A 22,212-nucleotide genomic window follows, 5' to 3' on the forward strand; every position below is an offset into this window, starting at 1 on the left:
TAATTACACTATATAAGGGAATCTGTATATGATTAACCTATTTTTCAAAAAATATTCAGTCTTTTATTTCCATAGCCAGATTATTAAATTATAAACAACAATTAATCTTATTAATATAATATATATGAATATATTATATTTGTTTCTAGAAGGAGTAGAGAAAAACACGAGAATTATAAGGTGTTTGGGTGAATTATAAAGACCTGAAATTTACATAGGAGATCTCGTGATTTAAACACAAATAAGATTACCTTCTTCTAGAAGGATTCAAATCGCTCTCCCATTATACCGCAACAATCTATTTCCGACTGCAACACACACACACACACACACACACACAAACACGTGTGTGTATATATATATATATATATGTATCGTATGTGTGGGAAGAATCATTCAACAAACAATTTTTTTTCCTTCAATCTCCCGTCGAATTTCTGCATACATTAGGGAAAAAAAAAAGGAATGGCTGAAGAAGGAGAGGCAATGGGGAACCGAATTGACATAGAGAGCCAAGGGAAGAAATCTGATCAGAAGAAGAGAAAATTGGCTATGGCCGAAGAAGGAGAGACAAAGGAGAAGAAATCTGAAGAGAAATTGGGCTACTTTAAACTGTTTTGTTTTGCAGACAGAGTTGATGTAGCCCTAATGTTGGCCGGAACCATTGGCGCCATCGCGAATGGGGTTTCTCAGCCGCTCATGACTCTTATTTTCGGCCAGCTCATCAATTCTTTCGGCGGAGCCGCTCAAACACATGTCGTCCATCAAATTTCAAAGGTACAATTTAAAATATTCTGAAATTAAATATCAGATAGTAATTTTGGATGTAATTTAATAGCAATACAGAATCACGAATAGCCCAAATTGCCTTATTAATGCCTTATTTGTCAGATTAATCAGATTTATAATTAATTAATTGCATTCATCTCAGCCTGTATATTCAATTTGGTACTTTAGTCAGCCATGCATGTTGGTGCTATGTATAAACCTGTTTGTATGTATTTTTTTTAATGTTGGATTTGAGCCTGATGAACGATAGCTAACACCCTGTGCTCATCTTTTACGTTGCAAAACTTTCAGATAGCTATCAAACTCGTCTACTTGGCGATTGGTACGGGGATCGCCTCACTTCTACGTAAGTCGTACTTCTTTTTCTTTTCATCTTGAGTTCAATAACCTTCAAAAGATGGACATTGTAATTTAATTTTTTTTGGTGGTGTGAATTTCACAAATTACAGAGATGGCGTGTTGGATGGTGACCGGAGAAAGGCAGGCGGCTCGAATAAGGGGGCTGTACTTGAAAACCTTGTTGCGGCAAGATATCGAGTTCTTCGATACTCAAGCAGAAACAGGGGAAATAATCGGTAGAATGTCGGGGGATACAATCCTCATTCAAGACGCCATGGGCGAAAAGGTAATTTAAGATACCTTCACTAGTCCCAATTAATCGAATATTCATTAATAACACAATGTATATTTGTTTGTTCTCTGTATCAGGTTGGAAAGTTCATCCAATTTATGTCCACGTTTTTCGGAGGGTATATCATCGCCATTTCCAAAGGGTGGAAATTAGCCCTCGTTTTAGCAACTAGTCTACCTGCTATTGTACTGGCAGGTGGATCTGTATCTCTCCTAATATCGAAGATGTCTACTCGTGGACAAGTTGCTTATGCGGAAGCTGGAGCTGTTGTCGAACAAACTGTTGGAGCAATTAGAACGGTAATAACAACTGCTCTGTTTGTTCTTTTTTGTTCTAGAAGCTTCTATCACAAATTTTAACATTAAATTTCGTATGTAGGTTGCATCCTTCACCGGGGAAAAACAAGCTACGGAAAAGTACGACAACAAACTGAAAACCGCTTATTTAGCAACCGCCAAACAAGGCCTAGCTACAGGATTGGGAGTTGGTGCAGTGATGTTTGTTATTTTCAGTAGCTACGGACTTGCAATTTGGTATGGAGCGAAATTAGTAATCGGGCATGGATATAGCGGTGGTGGCGTTATCACTGTTATTATGTCCGTCATTACTGGTGGAATGTAAGTAATTTGTACTAATTTTTTTTGTATGCCATGAATTAACTTTATATTCTAATCATTTAATGATCATTATTAATTATGGCTAAAAATGTACAAACAGAGCACTTGGGCAGGCATCGCCGTGTTTGAGTGCATTTGGATCAGGAAAAGCCGCAGCTTCGAAGATGTTCGAGACTATAAATCGAACACCAAAGATCGATGCAGCTGAAAATAAGGGCACTGAGTTGGAAAACATGAAAGGTGACATCGAACTGAGAGATGTTTATTTCAGGTATCCAGCAAGGCCCGAAGTGCAGATTTTTGCGGGCTTTTCGTTAAATGTCCCGTGTGGGAAAACCGCGGCTTTGGTTGGGCAGAGTGGGAGCGGAAAATCAACAGTGGTTAGTTTAGTGGAGAGATTTTACGATCCTGATTCGGGAGAAGTGCTCATCGATGGGGTTAACTTGATGAGCTTGAATCTGAAATGGATAAGAGGAAAGATTGGGCTTGTAAGTCAAGAACCTATCTTGTTCGGAACTAGCATCAAGGAAAATATTCTTTATGGCAAAGAAGATGCTACTGTTGCGGAGATAAGGAGGGCTGTTGAACTTGCTAATGCTGCCAAATTCATTGACAAGCTACCAAAGGTAAAACGAAAGAAAACAAAATAGTTCAGTTTTTTTGGTCTTTTTATTTTTTTATTTTTTTATTTTTAATGATTTTTAATATTTTTTGCAGGGACTTGATACAATGGTGGGAGAGCATGGAACTCAGCTATCAGGGGGGCAAAAGCAAAGAATCGCAATTGCTCGGGCCATTTTGAAAAATCCAAAAATACTTCTGCTCGATGAAGCAACGAGTGCTCTGGATGCTGAGTCGGAGCGTGTAGTGCAAGAAGCACTCGACAATGTGATGACAAACCGAACAACAATAGTGGTTGCTCATCGTTTGACCACTATCAGAAACGCAGACCTGATAGCTGTGGTTCACTCTGGGAAACTTATTGAGCAAGGGACACATGCTGAATTGATAAAAGATCCCGAGGGAGCGTATACACAGCTCGTTCGCATGCAAGAAGGTGGGGCTAAAACACAATCGGAAAATCGCATACAAAAACAAGAATACATTTCAGAGTTGGATCGAAGCTTGGGCAAATCTTCAAGCAAGAGGATGCTATTTCGAAGATCGACAAGCAGTAATGAGTCATCGAGACATTCATTTACACTGACCAACAATGTACCTGGTTATATCGAATTCCAAGAACCTCATACTGCTGCAGAAATTGTTGGTGATGTAACAGAGGACGAAAACGTGTTGAATAAAAGAAAGAAAGTTTCCATCACACGGCTCGCGAAACTAAACAAACCTGAAATCCCGATTTTGCTGCTCGGTTGTTTGGGTGCTGTTGTGCAGGGCTTGATGTACCCTATTTTCGGGCTGTTACTGTCCTCGGCTATAAGAATATTCTTCGAGCCTCCACACGAGCTGAGGAAAGATTCCAAATTTTGGGCAGGGATGATGGTTGTGCTAGGATCGAGTACTTTAGTGGCAGTTCCAATACAAAATTACTTTTTTGGAGTTGCCGGTGGAAAATTGATCGAAAGGATCCGTTCTTTGACCTTTAAGAAGATAGTCAACCAGGAAATCAGCTGGTTCGACGATCCTGCAAACTCGAGGTATGTTGATATTTAAATTTTTTTTTGTTAGTTTTTTCAAGAAGCGAAAATTGACATATATATTTTATTGTATTTGACCTTAAAAAATGCAAATGCAGTGGTGCAGTTGGGGCGAGATTGTCTACTGATGCAGCCACCGTAAAGAGCCTAGTCGGGGATGCTTTGGCGTTAGTTGTACAAAATATATCGACAGTGATAGCAGGCCTTGTTATAGCCTTTACAGCAAACTGGCTGCTTGCACTCATCGTATTTCTAGTACTCCCCTTCATCGGCTTGCAGGGTTTCATGCAAATGAGATTCTATAGAGGCTTCTCTGCTGATGCCAAGGTTTGATAATTTTTCACTTTTTTAATATTGGATTTATTTATATGTATATATATATATGCTAATAATAAATGTAATGCAGGTGAAGTATGAAGAGGCAAGTCAAGTAGCAAACGACGCAGTTAGCAGCATCAGAACAGTGGCATCGTTTAGTGCAGAGGACAGGGTGATGAAGGTGTACGAGGAGAAATGCGAGGGTCCTCTTAGGCAAGGAGTTAGGCTCGGGATAGTTAGCGGAACCAGCTTTGGAATTGGCTGGCTATCGCTCTATTGCACACAGGCTTTTTGTTTCTACATCGGAGCTCTTCTTATCCAACACGGTAGAGCTTCGTTCGGCGACGTATTCAAGGTCATTCATTAAATCCTTTCTTCTTCTTCTTCTTCTTCTTCTTCTTCTTCTTCTTATTATTATTATTATTATTATTATTATTATTATTATTATTATTATTATTATTATTATTATTATTATTATTATTATTATTATTATTATTATTATTATTATTATTATTATTATTATTATTATTATTATTATTATTATTATTATTATTATTATTATTATTATTATTATTATTATTATTATTATTATTATTATTATTATTATTATTATTATTATTATTATTATTATTATTATTATTATTATTATTATTATTATTATTATTATTATTATTATTATTATTATTATTATTATTATTATTATTATTATTATTATTATTATTATTATTATTATTATTATTATTATTATTATTATTATTATTATTATTATTATTATTATTATTATTATTATTATTATTATTATTATTATTATTATTATTATTATTATTATTATTATTATTATTATTATTATTATTATTATTATTATTATTATTATTATTATTATTATTATTATTATTATTATTATTATTATTATTATTATTATTATTATTATTATTATTATTATTATTATTATTATTATTATTATTATTATTATTATTATTATTATTATTATTATTATTATTATTATTATTATTATTATTATTATTATTATTATTATTATTATTATTATTATTATTATTATTATTATTATTATTATTATTATTATTATTATTATTATTATTATTATTATTATTATTATTATTATTATTTCATTTTTAGTTTTTTCGGACATTAATAGTGTGATGATCGATTCGATCGCAGGTTTTCTTCGCTCTAACAATGTCGGCCACCGGAGTTTCACAAGCAAGTGCAACGGCACCGGATGTCAACAAAGTGAAAGATTCCGCAGCATCTATATTCGACATACTCGACCGCAAACCGAAAATCGACTCGAGTAGCGACCAAGGCTTAACTTTGGCTAGTGTTAAGGGTGAGATTGAGTTACAACACGTGAGCTTCAAGTATCCGACCCGGCCCGATATTCAAATCTTCAGAGATTTATGCCTAACCATACCTTCTGGCAAGGTATATTATTAATTTTAATTTTCAATTGTTAATTGTTTTCATTCTTAAAAATAATAATTATTAATCACTTAATTGTTATTCACACAGACTGTTGCTCTAGTTGGAGAGAGTGGAAGTGGAAAGTCAACGGTGATTGCTCTAATAGAAAGGTTTTACAATCCTGACTCGGGTCAAGTATACTTGGACGGGGTTGAGATTGACCGGTTCAAGCTGAGCTGGCTGAGGGAACAAATGGGTTTAGTGAGTCAGGAACCGGTTCTCTTCAACGACACTATTCGAGCCAACATCGCCTACGGTAAAAAGGGTGACGTCACGGAGGAAGAGATCATCGCCGCCACAAAATCCGCCAACGCACACAATTTCATCTCCGGCTTGCCTCAGGGGTACGACACTAACGTCGGCGAGAGAGGTGTTCAGTTATCCGGCGGGCAGAAACAGAGAATTGCTATTGCCAGAGCTATACTGAAAAACCCTAGGATACTCCTCCTCGACGAGGCGACCAGCGCTCTGGACGCTGAGTCGGAGCGGATTGTGCAGGACGCGCTGGATAGAGTGATGGTCGATAGAACGACGGTGGTGGTGGCCCACCGCCTCTCGACTATTAGGAGCGCCGACGTAATCGCGGTGGTGAAGAACGGCGTGATTTGCGAACAGGGGCGGCATGAATCGCTGATGAAGATCGAAGATGGTGCTTATTCGTCACTGGTTGCTCTTCACGCAACTTCTGAGTAAATTTTGTGGATAAATTCCAGATTTTTAGGTATAGATCTAATTAGGTTATAATTTTTCAGTTTTTTGTTGTTTTTTTTTAAATTCCAAGTACTCAAATATTAAATAATATAATACATATTGACTGATATTAAATCCTCATGAGTTCTACATATGATTTACCATTGAGTTCCCTGGAAAACAGTCCCCTGAAATAATCAGCCACACTAATTCTCTTGAACTTTGCTGGATTTTCATTAGTGACAAGGCTCGGTGCAGGCCCGAAATCGCCGTCCATTTTCGGGCTCATAAATGTGGCAACCGAGAGCCGTTCTTTCGTCGAGTTAACAATTGCTCGATGCTCGACGCTCCGATATGCACCATTCGTCACAATCTGATCGAAAATCATACTCAATATCAGTATAATTTAACCATAGGTGTTGGTGCAATATTTATAAATATATGTATATGTATATATGTACCTCTAAAATGTCACCGATATTGATGATGAATGCATTAGGGAGTGGGGAAACAGGGATCCAAATACCGTCTTTCTTGATTTGTAGGCCTTCCATTTCGTTGACTTGTAAGAGAATTGTGAGGCCGACTGAATCGGAATGAGGGCAAAGACCCGTAACTAGCTCCGGTTCGGGGCAAGGCGGATAGTAATTCATCCTCATTGCTTGCATCCCTTCATCAAATAGATTTTCAATGTCTTCATTTTTCATGCCTAGAGCTTTCGCCATTTGGTGTAGAATCTTCATTGCAAGAATCTTCAGTTCTCCTGCATATGCTTCTATTGCATCCCTTCAGAAAAAAAAAAAAAAAAAAAAAAGCCAGAAATTAAGCAACAACTATGTGTATTTGTGTGTGTGTGTGTGTGTGTGATTTTTGTGAAACCTGAATTTGGGAGGAAGCTTGGGAATGAGGTGGGGTTTTCTCAAATGAGTTGGAAAAGTGGATACGAAAAATAGGTCAGCCCAATCGAGTTTTTGTTCTTCGGAGACGACGAAGGCTTGACCATAGCCCTCCACATCCCCTGTTTCTTGGCTGAATTTGTTCTTTTCTACTATTGGCAGATTGAAGAATTCCTGGATTTCGAGCTTCATCGTTTCCGTTACTGCTAAGTCCACTCCATGGTTGATCAACTGCAACTCGAAATCATACGATGCAAATAGTTTAATTAGCTATTTCCATTATATCAATACACACAAGTAATAATATATATGTATGTGTGTATATGTAGTAGACCTGAAAGAAACCCCATTCTTGGCATGAAGTATGCAGCTTATGAAGCTCAGAATCCATGAAATTGGGGTCGGATATCAACTTTTGCATATCGATTACGGGGATTTGACGGCGTTTAGAATTAACGGGGATGAGATGGTGATCGGGACGGAGATATCGAGATGGGACTGTGGATAGTTTCTCCTTTGCAAGTTCTTGCACAACAGGCACTTTGATTGAGCTGCCTATATTTGCTATGTTTGATTCCATTTCTGCAATATTACATATATTAATTATCCTCTGTATAGTTTGTATCTATGTATCATACTGTCATGTATGTATCTATATATATATGTATATATATATATATATATATATATATATATATATATATATATATATATATATATATATATATATATATATATATATATATATGTCTTATGTTTCTCTCTCTTCCTCCAAAAGATTGGTTTTTACCGTGGACCCAAAATCTGCACGGCGGACAATTCTTCACTGAAACCAATTTTGACTTATTTGTGCGTTATGCCAAAGGGTGTTACTATTTTCAGCCGGACTTTTACTGAAATTGGCTTATTTGCAGCGGTACATTTTTCATTTAATTTTTTTTTTCAATTTCTCTCTCCTATTCCCAAACTCTCTCTAGAAATTCGAATTTCGTAAATTTTTCGATATTCAAACCGTAGCAAACAAGGCTCGATTCCGGTAAATTTTCAATATCCTACTACTTTTAATTAGTTTTATTTCCAATTTAGGTAAAAACACATGTTTAGGATTAGATCTAGCAAAATTTCGAAAAAAAAATAAAAATTTAAAGCTCCCGTGATATGGAGCACGGAAACTCGAAGAACATTCGAGTTTCCGTGCTCTGCAGAACGGGAGATTCAAACGGCTTGAATCCTCCGTTCTGCAGAACACGGGAACTTGAATTTTCTTCGAGTTTCCGTGCTCCAGCAAATGGGAGATTCAAAATTTCGTGCTCCAGAAAACGGGACCTTCAAACTGTTTTTTAAATTTTTATTTTCGGACAAAAAAAATAAAAAATTAATATGAATCACCCGTGCTATAGAACACGAGAACTTGAATAATCTTCATGTTCTCGTGCTCTGCAGAACGGAGGACTCAAAAAACATGAAGTTCCCGTTCTGCAAAACACGGGAACTTGAAGATTATTCAAGTTCCCGTGTTCTGCAGAACGGGAACTTAAAGTTTTTAATAATATATATTTTTTTAATATTTTTTTCTAAATATTGAATTTTGTAATTATTTGAGAAACATGATAGCAAATATTCGAATTATTGTACTCGTTTGTACATTCAACGTCAGTTTGTTCGTCAAAATCACCATCATCACCATACCAAATTATAAAAATTAATAATAAAAAGGAATAAAGTAAAAAAAAAAATATGAAAATTAAGACCCAAGTTCCCGTGCTGTACAGCACGGGTAACTCCAATTTTTTTCTTTTTTTTTTTTATATTTCTCTTGCTGTATAGCACGATTACACCATCTTTTAATTTTTTTTTTCTTTTTTTTTTTACCATATAAAAGTTATCCGGATCAGCCATCGAATAAGTCGTTGTTCATTTTTGAATTTGTCGAACGAGTTTCAAATTCTAAGTTTTCGACTTTTTTTAGTTGAGAGAGTTTCGGTTTTTTTAGAAAGTTAGAAAATTGACAACTGAGACTACCACTGCAAATAAGCCAATTTCAGTAAAAGTCCCGGTACAATTAGCATTTTAGTATGCCAAAACGTTACACTCAGACACTTTTTTGTTTCTTTTAATCAATAATCGGAAATTGCATTAGGATTTAAAAATACAAGCGTCGACAATCGGAAATAATAATAATAATAATAATAATTATTATTATTATTATTATTATTATTATTATTATTATTATTATTATTATTATTTGTGAAACTTTATTATGATGATTTTTCCACAAATTTTGTGTCTTTATTCCAACAAAATCCACCAAAACAACTCTTAAAAAAAGTAGAAGCCTCTATTTTTTTTTTTTCAATTTTTACTCTGGACATGAAGAAGACAAAATAAATGAATGGAAGAATTGAATTGACGTTATTGATCATTGGAAATTATAATCTGATTGAATACTTTGAAACTGTCAATCCTAGTAATTAGTTGGTATTATAATTAAAGGGCATGTTAGTAATTAGATATAACAAACTCTTATATATTTACAAAGTTGACCATTCTGGCCAGCCAGATTCTTGCCGCTCAGCTTTACCGTTAAAAAAATATATATAAATTTTGTAGTGAAAATAAGAATCCCGATCAAAATAAAGTAAACCAAAAAGCCCATAGATTTCATAAGAAACAATGGTAGTTGAAAATACTCACTTTGATTAGAGGCCCAACAAGGAAACTTGCACGGCCCAACTTAAATCTATAATATATAAAAATCTTTATAAATATATTACGGTAAATTTTGATCTCGCATAGGGATGGCAGAAAAACCCGAACCGCTAGCTATCCGCTCCGTTTAAAACCCGTTACGGAAACCATTAGAGTTTGGTAATGATTTTGGTAAAAGAAAAGAAAACCGTCATGGTTTTACTATGATTTTGATTTTATTTTTACGGTCATGGGTAACCGACCATTTAATATATATATATATATATATATATATATATATATATATATATATATATATATATATATATATGAATAAAGAAGATATGTTGGCAAAATTTTAAATAAAATATTAAATAATTTTGGGAGGATATATTTGTATAATTTACTTTTTTTTCTGTTATTTTCTCTTGCTATCTTCTGAGAGTTACTTAAACATTATAGGACCCAAAGTTATTTTTTATCATCATAATCTAAATGGTAAACCGTAAATGGGTATCTGTGGATATCCGGATATTCGTGGTAATGGTTCTGGTATTTCCGTTAACTTTTTAAATGGGTTTAGTATGGTCATGGTTTGAGTTATATTAAATGATAATGATTCTGGTATTGCACTTTTTCAAAGGTACTCACTCCACTGTCATCCCTAATGTCACCCGTTGATTTACATGCATACGTACATTTGAAATTTGATGACGTTATATAAAAAATAATTATTTCCCCCACGTCATATTCAGCTGTCGTGTTCACAAACAATTATGTAAAAGATTTGGGAACAGTGCAATATGTAATTGTGGTTCTATTTCCATTACATCACATCACCCGTGACGATTTCCATACCTATATTAATTCAATAATTTAAACCTGCAAGCAAATAGCACGTCCCTTTCATAAACGTGCTTACTTTCCATTTTTTATAACACGTATTACACATTTTTTTTATTAGGAAAATGTCAATAATATAGGACACGTTTATTTATTATATACAATTATTAATTTTTTTTTTTTTTTTTGATAAAATATACAACTATTAATCTAGAAACGCCTCAAATCAACCGGTGCACAATTAGTATTAAACTGACTGCAAACAAAATTTGAAAATTGTTGATCTGAATCAATCTTGAGATTCTTAAATAAAGGGAAGTTGTATTATTAAGTAACAACATTTCAAATAAAATAATGTAACAAATCTCTCTTAGTGTAAAAAAAAGAGATTTCTAAATAAAATATTTATAAAGATTTCGTTTATTCCGATAATAGCGGCCGATAATTCATAATATCTATTTTTGTATAAATAGATCCATGTGCCAAAAACCGGGTCTTGCACTCTTGTTCAATCAATTGTCTGACTGCGTCAAAGTACTATTATTAGTATTCTCTAATTTGTTCTTCATTTTAATTAATAATTTTTTTTATATATATATAAAAGCAATGTCAATAAAGCAAACGACTCCAGAAGTTATGGAAGGCTCTTCTAAAAAAGTGATTGACCTCGTATATATATTACAACCTCGTTAATATAATACTCAATTAATAATGATCTTTCTAGAATAACATACTTTTTCTAATATATGGGACCGGCATGCATATGAGTCGAGATTAACCGAACCCTGATGGTTCGACCGGGTTATATTTAAGCCGAAACTAATTGTTAATGAGTCAGGTCAAGATTAAGCTATTTAATTAAATTTGACTATTTATGAGCCAAGTTTGAGTCTACTGTAGTAGATTCTATCTTTTCATTATCTTTTTATGAATATGTAGGCTCTTCTAAAATTATACGTTTTCAATTCTGGAAATTTGCTATCTAACGGTTCGTCCAAATTCTATATATTAATAATAATTAATTTACCAACTATTTAACTAATTGAATTAAATTATTAAAAAAAATTGCAAGTCCGATAGTCTATCGATTTATGGAGGCTTAAATATTATTAATTGCAAAAATCGAGATATTTAATTTGAACATTAATATTTGCCCTTAATTTTTTAAAATATGCCAAACTTAGGCAAGATAAATTTAGGTAAGTAGGCTTGACGTGTTTCCTTTTCTCTCTTCCAGCGCCACCTATATCAACAATATTAAATATGTAATAACTCCAATTCTGATTTCAGAATTTATTTAAATTTAATTGCGCACACACACACACACATATATATATATATATATATATATATATATATATATATATATATATATATATATATATATATATATATATATAGAGAGAGAGAGAGAGAGAGAGAGAGAGAGGTATAGGTATTTCAGAGTAGGGTAGCTAGACGATGAAGTTTTACCGAGCAATTCCAAAGATTCGTCAAAATCCGGTCATTTTTGAGATTCAACGCGTTCATGTTTTAAATACCCATTCTTTCCGATAACAAAAAGCATAGTAAAAAATATATTTTATAAAATTTCAGTTTGGGCACCCAATAATTTAGGTATTTAATTATTCACACCCTATAAATACCAACTTCTCCTTTACTAAAGAATATTGCACCATATCACCATAATATAAACACGTTGGTGAATTATAAGTATTATACATACAATAAAAATATGTCAGGAACAGAAATGCTCATGAGTATTCAAGAGATGGTTAAAAACCCCATTTCAACCATCCCTACGCGCTATCTAATCGAACAAGAACCCGCGATTCTTTACGAAGATTCTTTACCTTCCATCCCCGTAATCGACATGAAAAGTTTGCTTGCTCGAGAAACTAAAACTTCCCAACTCGACACGTTTCACTCAGCATGCAAAGACTGGGGCATCTTTCAGGTACCTTTTTTCTTTTTTTTTACAGATTATATATAAATAATTATTTATTGGTGCATGCATGATATATATACAGTAGAACCTCGATAAAATAATAACACCGTTTAAATAATAATTTCTTCAGGTCCGATCCCTACTCGGTAAAAACGCCCTAAATTTTCAGTTCGATAATTTGATATTTCGCTAATTAAATTAATAAAATTTTGCTACCTAGTCTGAACTCTATTAATTTATAGAAGTTTAACGTGTATATATATAGGTGGTGAACCACGGTGTAGACTCGTCATTGGTGGAGAAACTCAAGTATGAAATTCAAGAATTCTACAAGCTTCCATTGGAGGACAGAATCAAGTATAAGATCAAACCTGGTGAAGTTGAGGGTTTTGGCCAAAATGCAGTAAATACTTCTCCCGATCAAAAAGTCGATTGGGCGGATCGATTCTACATGATCACGAATCCAATCCAACGAAGAAAACCTCATCTTTTTCCTCAGCTCCCTTCCTCCCTCAGGTTCTCTCTCTCTCTCTCTCTCTCTCTCTCTCTCTCTCTCTCTCTCTCTCTCTCTCTCTCTCTCTCTCTCTCTCTAACAGTTAAATACATCTGATGCAGAGAAACCCTAGAAGAATACATAAGTGAGATGCAAAAGCTGTCGAGGGCAATATTTGGGCTAATCGCAGATGCACTGAAGATAGAGAGAAATGAATTGGAAGAAATGTTTGAAGACGGAATGGAATCAATGAGGATGAATTACTACCCACAGTGCCCGGAGCCCGATAAGGTTATCGGGCTGACGGCCCATTCCGACGGCAGCGGAATCACCGTCCTCCTCCAAGTTAACGGCGTTGAAGGCTTCCAAATCAAAAGAAACGGAGTTTGGTTGCCTGTCAAGTTTCTCCCGGATGCCTTTGCTGTTAACTTAGGAGACATTATTGAGGTCTGTCTGCCACAATTATTTTAACACTAATTAATATATTAATTAGAGTCAACGGATTAGAGAGCACTAATTAAACAATTTACAATCATTAATTTATTATTAACATGTAAATTTGTGTGAATTGATCAGATACTAAGCAATGGGTTGTACAAAAGCATTGAGCACAGAGCTACGGTGAATTCAGAGAAAGAGAGGATTAGCCTCGCCATGTTTTTTAACCCTAAATTTGAAGCAATGGTGGGCCCATCTCCGTCACTGTTAACTAACGGCGGGGCGCCGTTATTCAGAAGCATGACGATGGAGCAGTACTTCAAAGACTTCTTCTCCCGCAAACTCAATGGGAAATCTTTTCTCCAATATTTGAAAATATAATAATGCATATTTATTTATTTATTATGTAATTATGGAAAAATAGTAATTATTATATGTATATGTGTGTTGCTTGACCAGTATGACTCAGATTTAATGAAGTATTTTATGGATGTACAGTAGAATCTTGATAAATTAATAATTATTAATTTATTATTAGTTCTATAATTTAATATTTCGCTAAATTAGTACTATTTTTACTAGTATCAACTATATTAATTTATAAAAAGTTTACTGTAATATATGACTGGTTTGCCATTTACAATTCTAAGATATGAATATGATTCTTCTTTCCTCCGACTAAGGAAATTGAAAAAAATGCAAAAAATGATCGTTGGTGTTAGATAAGACTGGAAATCAAGCGAAACTGCTTGATACTTAATTCAATATAAGATCGTTTAAAAAGTTTGTTTCAGCACGGTACGTCAACATTGAGAACCGGGATTGAACACATATTTTCGTTTGATACGATACAAACCAACACGCCAGCTCGATTAAATCTTGTTCAAACTCAACTCGATTGTTTATCGACCAAACTCTATAAAAACAAAACAAAAATCAAATAAGATTGAAAAATGATGTGTCCGGCCCGATTCAATTTGTTTACAGGCCCTAATAGACTTGTTAGGCCCGAATTAAATAGAGTCCATGTGGCGGCCCATATACTATATGGCCCGAATAATGGCTTAGTGGGCCGAGAAAGAGTAATTTCATTTTCAGAGCAGGAAGTAGGAACCGAACGCGAATTCGGAGCAGCAGAAGATTAGGATCGAAGCTGAAAATGGTTGAGGAAACAGAGAAATCAGCGAGCACCGCCATCAAAGAGGAAGCAGAGAACTTGACATCGATGATGAAGAATCACCTCAACCTGGGGGAAGTGGAGCCGGAGGCGGAGGAAGGGGAGATCGTCGGTGGCGATCCGAATCACGACGCGAAGGCGATGGCGGCGGCGGCGGCGGCGCCGCCACCAAGGCACCCGCTGGAGCATTCATGGACATTCTGGTTCGACAATCCTTCAGCTAAAAATAAACAGGCGGCATGGGGAAGCTCAATTCGACCGATTTTCACCTTCTCCTCCGTCGAAGACTTCTGGAGGTATGTATTATTTTTTTTCTTTTCCATTTCATTTTTTGTGCCTTCATTCAATTCAGTTATGCTGTTTCCTGTTCTGGACGTGAATTAGTGGATGCTTCTATGATATTTTTTTCTCGAATTAGGGTTTGGAGTAATGTTTCATTTTTAGGCTTGTGGCTTTGTAAATTCGTATCTCGTAGGTGGTTGATTCGTGTGTGTTCTGTAGACTGTATTTGTCTTTGAATCTTCTATATTTTCTGCATTTTGTATGCTAGGTCTCGTACATCACTGGGTGTTAGAAAAAATAAGTGAATTTGGTCGATAATATGTATACAGCGTCTGTCTATATATGTATAGCTTGTGGCTTAGCGTTTTTTTTAATTGTTTCAAATTTGCGTTATCATGATTTGAGGCCAGAAAGATGGCCTTCTTTCTGATTTGGTGTCTGCCTAGATGTATACGCTTGTGGCTTAGAGTTTTTTTTTTTTTTTTCTTTTATTGTTTCAATTTAGCGTTATCATGATTTGAGGCCAGAAAGATGGCCTTCTTTTCAATATCTTATTACTGGACTAGCTATTTCAGAATACATTTATTTCACATGGTTGCATTGTTTTTGGATTGATTTTATTGAGAAGCGTTTCAGTCGTCGTTGAGTGATGATACTTTATGCCTTTGTGAATTAAAGCATCTTACTTTTCCGTGGCTTGGCTTGCAGTGTTTACAATAATGTACACCATCCCAGCAAACTAGCAGTGGGAGCAGATTTTCATTGTTTCAAAAATAAAATAGAGCCAAAATGGGAAGACCCTGTTTGTGCTAATGGAGGAAAGTGGACTGTGAATTTTTCGAGGGGTAAATCTGACACTGCTTGGCTATACACGGTATGTCTCAGTTATGTCGAGTACTAATTATTGGGATTTCAATTTTTCTATCTTTTAAGCCTCTAATTGCATCTCGAATTCCATTTAGTTGCTGGCAATGATTGGAGAGCAGTTTGATTACGGAGATGAAATTTGTGGAGCGGTTGTCAATGTCCGAGCAAGGCAGGAGAAAATTTCTATATGGACCAAGAATGCTGCGAATGAAGTTGCTCAGGTATGGTTGGGAACATAGCTCGGGAATATTTCCATTATATTATATTTTACAATAGTATGGGGTAGACAGTTCTGATAATGGTATGTACTGTCACGAGTGAATAGTAGGTGTACACATGGTCTACTAGGGATTCTATAGATACCTTGGTAGCACCAAAAAAACTCGAAAGATGTTAATATCTTATTTAAAGCTTCAAAATAAGAGGAATAGTGCTCGGTGCTATACTTGAAAAGATGTCACCATAAAAGGCTCTCTCTGACCACGCCTAAATTGCATTGAAGATGTTCCTTTATCTTATGATCATATTGACTTTTAAGAAAAATCTAATAAGATTGTATAAAATATTAATTTTCAGGCTTTATGTTGGATAAAGTTGTTGCAGAGGCTGAAATCCCAAAAATATAGCTCTTTAAATTTATGAACAGAAACTGATTATCCTGGTTATTTTGTAGACACGTGGTAAACTTGCATTGTTTGTACCTATATCCCATGCTTGAAATTCATATTCATGTTTCCTGACCATTTCTCAGGTAAGCATTGGAAAACAATGGAAGGAGTTTTTGGATTACAATGAATCAATTGGCTTCATATTCCATGTAAGTTTCTCTTCAATTGTGTATAAATTGTTGATATATTATTCATTTTTCCATCAAAAGATAAAGTTGGCCATCACTTCTGATTTAGGATGATGCAAAGAAGCTTGACAGGGGCGCCAAGAATCGTTACAGTGTGTAGTTGTTCTGTGGCTGATTCTCACCCCGACAACCCCTTTCTATTTTTGTCTTTAGATAGTCTTTTTTTCTTCTGGATTCTAGTCTGTAACCCCGGACTTCAGAGTACCAATTCAATATTCCGATCACTGATACATTTTGATTATTATTCTGAATTTCCAATGATGATGCGGTCTTGGACATTTTGTGTACATGCACGTTTGTTTGAGCATTTTTTGACATTCAGCATTTTAGATTTAGAACTGAATGCACCACCTAAGGTGCATCGCAACCATTTCCTTTCAAGATATAAACACTACTACTTTTAAAAATGTTGTTTACGTGCATACATCAAAAAAGCCATTCCGAATATAAATATAAGTAGATCTCTATTAACAAATCTAACATAGAACTTTTCCATCACAGAAGCAAAATAGATTCTACTTCAAGACACAGCAAGCAATTGGTCTGGTGATTACTGCTGTTTGGGAACGAGAATTAATGGTAAACAGTTGCAAAAAGCTCTATTCTAAATTAGAACTTGTTTAGTCAAGTTAGGTAATCGCGACTGCCTAGTACAAAAAATAATAGTAGATATTTACAGAGGAGAGCAGTTGGTGCTATTGCAGAATTTCACCTTCTTCACCAATCAAAATTGAATCTTCATCTCCTGCTCTTGCAATCAAAACTGAATCTTCGTCTTCTTCGCCAACTCCACTCAAAACCACATCTTCATCACGCAAATAATCATAATCAGCCTTTATATAAAGGCCAAGTTGCTCCAAAGGGTTTCCAAAGTGAAATCCAGCTTTGACACCTTCACAACACTCTCCACAAGATAGACCACAAGGGGAACCACAACACAACCTCTCCAGATCTTTCAGTATATACACATTTTCATCTATCTCGACAGTTTTTTCCATCTGCAAGTCAACAGGACAACTCTTCTAAGTATCGATAAAATCCAAAGTCAAAGGTAACCCCCGAGCAAATTGTTAACAGAATTATTTGCCCAATGATAAATGAAGAATATACCTGTTGTAGTGCCTTCCTTGCAGCCGCTCTTTCTCTCTCACGTCGCATCTTTATATCATCATGCTCCCTCCTTCGTGCAGCCGCTTCAGCAGCTTTGATTTCTGCTTCAATTCTCGCTTTCTCTACAAACCAAAAAACTTGGTTAAATAAAAAGCATAATATGAAAACGTATGAATGGGGGACTACTGAAGTCATCAACATCATGAGTTACTCCTAATTTGAAAAAATGAAATACTCAACTCCATTCTTTTGAAGACACCCAAAAGTTATACCCAAATTTATACCGGGATGAAATTATAAGCAAATGTCTCTATTTAATTAATTTTAAACAAATCCATATGTTACAGATCCAGTTGTCATATTGTTATCAATAAATTCATTGAACTTGCACATACATCCAAAAAAACATACGAGCACAATCAGAAATGTTATGCTCACCTTCTAGTTGTTCCTTTTCCAATCTCTCTCTTTCTTTCTGCATCCTTAGAGGATCAGACTTCTCAACCTAGAAAATAGCAATCCAATGCAATCAAGGAATGAAAATACGAGTAAAAAAAATCATAATTATAAACCATCCTATCATGCATGGCGAGAATTTCTGCAAAATATTACATGATCCAGCTTTGTCTGATGTGTAGCTTTGAAGATAGTTTCTGCAAAGCGGCTTTTTAGCAGGGCTGCCCTCAAAGCCTTCGTGGGCGACATTTGGACGTTTAATGAAGTCCAGCCTGTTAACGAGTTAAACAATTCAAATCAGAAACAACAAGATGCAATATACTATCAATCTCCAGTTCACACCTGCACTAAGGAAAACAAGGAGGAACATACAGATGAAAATAGGCATGTTTCTACAAGCTAACATTCCAGCGTTTTGGTAAAAGGTAACTTCCTTTAACACCCCCTCTACAGAAGTCTTAATCGATTAGAAGGGCCTTAGCAATTCGTCGGAAAACAGATATACAGAGTTAAACAATACATGCCCCTACAACATCTGAATAAATAATCAGTTTTCTAATACCATATTCCCCAGGGTCTTTACTGATGGTCCCTTTGTCACAATTGCCTCTTCTTTTAGGCGTTAATTTGATAGAAGAGGTGACGGAAGATTAACAGTTCTATAGAAGGTTATAATATATATATAGTGAATATCATTTACACAATAGGCTACCTTCAACAGAAGTAACCGCTGTTGCAGGGGTTGAAAGTTGAGGAACATTTTCTTCATTCAGAACAACTCCAGGCCCTTGAATCATTTGCAAGCATGTGAATGCTGAAAAGTGAAGGCATTCGAAGCTGAACAAAATATGTATAATAAGGTTGAGATGCTCTCACCATCAGAATCTAGACCCGAGCTACTCGTGCGAACTGCAGAGGGATATTTGACCTTACAATCCTGATTAATCGAACAAAGGCCACGTCAACCAATTTTCATCTATCAATTACCAAAATCTTTCTCCAGTAAACTTAAAAGTATCTATAGTTGCTGATACTTACAAGTTTAGAATCACCACAATGACCTTGTTCTGATGATCGTTCTGAGGATAAATCTGAAACATATAAACTAGTCCTGGGTTGAATGGCCACCAAAAACATTAGCAAAGAGAATTCGTCAAGTATTTAACTTACCGCTTGTAGATGCTTGGGCTGAACCAGTTTTAAGCCTGCAATGGCATGTCATGCTTCCACATGATGAACACTTAGTTTCAGTAGAATCAATTGATTGTCGCTGATTGGCAGATGCACAAGCACTTCGATTACAGAGTTCTAAGCCAATAATAAACATCATCAGTAAGATCCTAAAAAGATCTAGAAAGCAGAAACATTACACTGCCACTCAATACCTTTCTGGACAGGTTTCTTCAGTGAGGGACACACATTTAGTGTCATTTGTGAAGGCTTCACCTGATCGAATGAACAAAGAACTCAGCGCATTAGCATGTCATGTGGAACTCAAGACACTACTTACAAAACATGGACACAACCCATATAGATCATAGAGATCTTTTGAGTAACATAAGAGGCATGTACATGCAAAGATCATACATAAGCTTACTGATTCATTAAATTCATAATCAAATGTCAATTTGCCACAGTGCAGTCTAACTACAGAAGATCACAATTACCTTTCCATCTTTTGCATCCAAAAGAACCGTGATTTCTCTTCTCAGCTTCCGTAAAGTTTCATCATCAATCGAATTAATATAGGAATCGAGCTTTTCTTTGTTAAGACCAACCAAACCAAACTTTTGAAGCACTGTCCTCAAATTAGTTGTCATCTTTCTGCTTAGCACTTGCATAAACTCCAATGTGAACTTCCGTTTTTCCTCAAATGGCATCGGTCCACAGGTACCAAGTTTGATGCGCAAGGGAGCTTTGGCATCGTGTAAATTGTTTCCTACAGTCTTTTTGCTATCTTGGTCATTGTTTTTCGTATGATACTCTTCGACATTCAAGTTCCCATGCTTCAATTTAACCTCAAACGATTTCCATCTCCTAGTAAAAGTAGCATCCAATTTCTTTGCCAATTTATGAACCTCCTCGCCGGGAGCATTATACAACATTGCGTTGGAAAACGTCAAGTTCACATCAGCAGCAAATTCCTCAACAGCAAAGTACATGTTTCCCTCTAATTTATGCTTTATCGTTCCCAAGTCCATCGGTTTGGTAATTATTGAAAAATAATCCGGAATACTCAACTTTACTGGATCAACAGGCTCGTTGAAAATCCATCCTAGAGGGTGCTTCATCAATTCTTTCAATATGTTGCCACACTGAAGTTTCAAATTGCGGTCCATCTTTCGCTTTTTCCCCCTCTGATCATCAAGAGAAATTTCCGGCTTCCGCTTGCTAGAATTCACTGGCATAAATTGCTCGGCAGAAACAAGTGCCTCAGGAAATTTATTTACTCCTCCAGTCACTCTGTTCCTTTGTCCATTGTTTTCAGCAACCTTCACAGTGCTTTCACATGACTTATCTTCTGAAATACTGCGTATCCCTTTCGTAGTTATTTTGAACTTTAGCTTCCTTGGAACTGGCTGATCCTCAGATGACATGGTGGTAAACTGAAAGCCGGAGAAGGTCAAAAAATTGCTTGGTTCTCAGCCATCGTACGAACCAGACTCGATGACAAACTGTATACATAAAACAAAACAATTATTAGTTAAATTCTGGATTAAGCTAATAGACAGTGCAAAATATCAATTGAATTCCCCAATAACTGATTGGAAACTCCTGAGGACATTATTATGACAAAGTTACATAAAGACGGTTACCGCCATGTTTTATTTGAAATATTCAGTTTCTAACTAAACTCCGATTCGTGGTTCTCAATTGGGAAAATAACAGCAACAAATAAAGAAAATAAGAAACAATAGTAAACCAGTCTGCCCTGTTTATGGATAGTTAAATACTCTTAATTATTCAAATTATGCGTATAACATATCTACTGAAACAAGAGGAACCAGTACGAATTACTAGAAGAACATATATGGAAGAAAATAAACTATTCCAAAAAGCAACCAACAAAAATTCGCAATTAGGAAAATCCACGATCAACTCCTCATAACTACGATTACAGTAACTACTTCAAGAAATACGAAACGCCACTCTATAATTCAAAATCACGGGAGAAAACAAAACCATAGTTAATCAACAAGGGGACAGAATATAGACCTTCGGGCACAAAAAAAAAATGGAAACTACACGCGAAAAACACCCAGAACCCTAGAAAATGAAAGAAAATAACAAAAACTCGATAAACAGAATAATGTTAGGGTTCGTCGAATTCGAACATACTTACATCAAACGAAGCTGCTTGAAGCGAAAGGCGAGATTCTTGCATCGGGATAATCAACCGAGAAGATAGAAGAACTTCGAAGATGAAATTATTTTGACTCCAGTAGATGGTGGTGGAAATTGAGAGTGAAAAAGGGCTGAGCGAGGTTTTAGGGTTTTAAAACTCTCTCTCTCTCTCCTCTCTCTCTCTCTCTCTCTCTCTCTCTCTGGTAATTTCCTTTGGACGCGTTGCAGTTGTTTAATTGCCGACTTTTTTTAGCCTATACGGGATAGTTACTCGCCAAAGTTTTGTGCGGAGAGAGATTTTGTTGCTTTCTACCCAAGCTGCGTAGGGAAATGACAAATCTGCCCCCGCAGCAAATTAATTAATGGGTAAATTACAAACACCCCTGAGGTATGGTTAAATTACGAAAACCCCCTCATGTTTTAGGATAATTACATCTGCCCCCTCAACTATGAATCTTCTAACACAACCACCATTATGATGTCAAGTTCAACGTGATCATCTAGATTCCGTGGAATGTTTTCTAATTTGTACTCGTTTTGTGCATAAAATACAGTTTCTGATGCACCACAATCTGATATATACAAGCCAAAAAATACATCTTTTGATCATCTTGCTTCAAATCGTGGAGCT

The 22,212-nt window shown here is 35.4% G+C and overlaps 5 protein-coding genes across 7 annotated transcripts; 3 read left to right on the plus strand and 2 right to left on the minus strand.

The window, feature by feature from the left end:
• Positions 1-226: 226 nt before the first annotated feature.
• Positions 227-6,317, plus strand: LOC105968638 (ABC transporter B family member 9). The gene is made up of 11 exons (XM_012993268.2): positions 227-777; positions 1,081-1,135; positions 1,239-1,414; positions 1,498-1,719; positions 1,799-2,037; positions 2,138-2,663; positions 2,755-3,692; positions 3,791-4,019; positions 4,099-4,365; positions 5,190-5,453; positions 5,541-6,317. The coding sequence occupies exons 1-11, from the start codon at positions 466-468 to the stop codon at positions 6,183-6,185; spliced, it is 3,873 nt and encodes a 1,290-aa protein (XP_012848722.2). The 5' UTR covers positions 227-465; the 3' UTR covers positions 6,186-6,317.
• Positions 6,077-7,719, minus strand: LOC148765998 (oxoglutarate-dependent flavonoid 7-O-demethylase 1-like). Of its 2 annotated transcripts, XM_088811719.1 has the most exons (5): positions 7,413-7,719; positions 7,062-7,309; positions 6,644-6,968; positions 6,345-6,555; positions 6,077-6,177 (listed from the first exon to the last, which is right to left on the minus strand). In XM_088811719.1, exons 1-5 carry the CDS (start codon positions 7,656-7,658, stop codon positions 6,167-6,169), a joined length of 1,041 nt encoding a protein of 346 aa, XP_088667845.1. In that variant the 5' UTR covers positions 7,659-7,719; the 3' UTR covers positions 6,077-6,166. The 2 variants fall into 2 exon arrangements, with proteins under 2 accessions (XP_088667845.1, XP_088667844.1); XM_088811718.1 differs by lacking the exon at positions 6,077-6,177 and having other exon boundaries at positions 6,284-6,555.
• A 4,321-nt stretch (positions 7,720-12,040) lies between these two features.
• LOC105968641 (protein SRG1) lies at positions 12,041-13,983 on the plus strand. The gene is made up of 4 exons (XM_012993271.2): positions 12,041-12,566; positions 12,823-13,073; positions 13,173-13,497; positions 13,627-13,983. Exons 1-4 carry the CDS (start codon positions 12,345-12,347, stop codon positions 13,867-13,869), a joined length of 1,041 nt encoding a protein of 346 aa, XP_012848725.2. The 5' UTR covers positions 12,041-12,344; the 3' UTR covers positions 13,870-13,983.
• Positions 13,984-14,567: 584 nt separating this feature from the next.
• Positions 14,568-16,957, plus strand: EIF4E (eukaryotic translation initiation factor 4E). Its single transcript, XM_012993272.2, has 5 exons — positions 14,568-14,961; positions 15,656-15,821; positions 15,910-16,035; positions 16,566-16,631; positions 16,720-16,957. The coding sequence occupies exons 1-5, from the start codon at positions 14,648-14,650 to the stop codon at positions 16,768-16,770; spliced, it is 723 nt and encodes a 240-aa protein (XP_012848726.2). The 5' UTR covers positions 14,568-14,647; the 3' UTR covers positions 16,771-16,957.
• A 139-nt stretch (positions 16,958-17,096) lies between these two features.
• On the minus strand, positions 17,097-21,916 carry LOC105968639 (transcription factor GTE12). 2 transcript variants are annotated; one of them, XM_088812159.1, is made up of 11 exons: positions 21,576-21,916; positions 19,904-20,911; positions 19,622-19,682; positions 19,407-19,544; positions 19,275-19,327; positions 19,113-19,173; positions 18,949-19,023; positions 18,393-18,508; positions 18,219-18,285; positions 17,781-17,902; positions 17,097-17,668 (listed from the first exon to the last, which is right to left on the minus strand). In XM_088812159.1, the coding sequence occupies exons 2-11, from the start codon at positions 20,831-20,833 to the stop codon at positions 17,366-17,368; spliced, it is 1,926 nt and encodes a 641-aa protein (XP_088668285.1). In that variant the 5' UTR covers positions 20,834-20,911; positions 21,576-21,916; the 3' UTR covers positions 17,097-17,365. The 2 variants fall into 2 exon arrangements, with proteins under 2 accessions (XP_088668285.1, XP_012848723.2); XM_012993269.2 differs by having other exon boundaries at positions 21,580-21,905.
• Positions 21,917-22,212: the final 296 nt, after the last annotated feature.

Source organism: Erythranthe guttata, chromosome 13 (genome assembly GCF_056151865.1).
Source record: "Erythranthe guttata isolate IM_541 chromosome 13, IM_541, whole genome shotgun sequence".
NCBI lineage: Eukaryota > Viridiplantae > Streptophyta > Magnoliopsida > Lamiales > Phrymaceae > Erythranthe > Erythranthe guttata.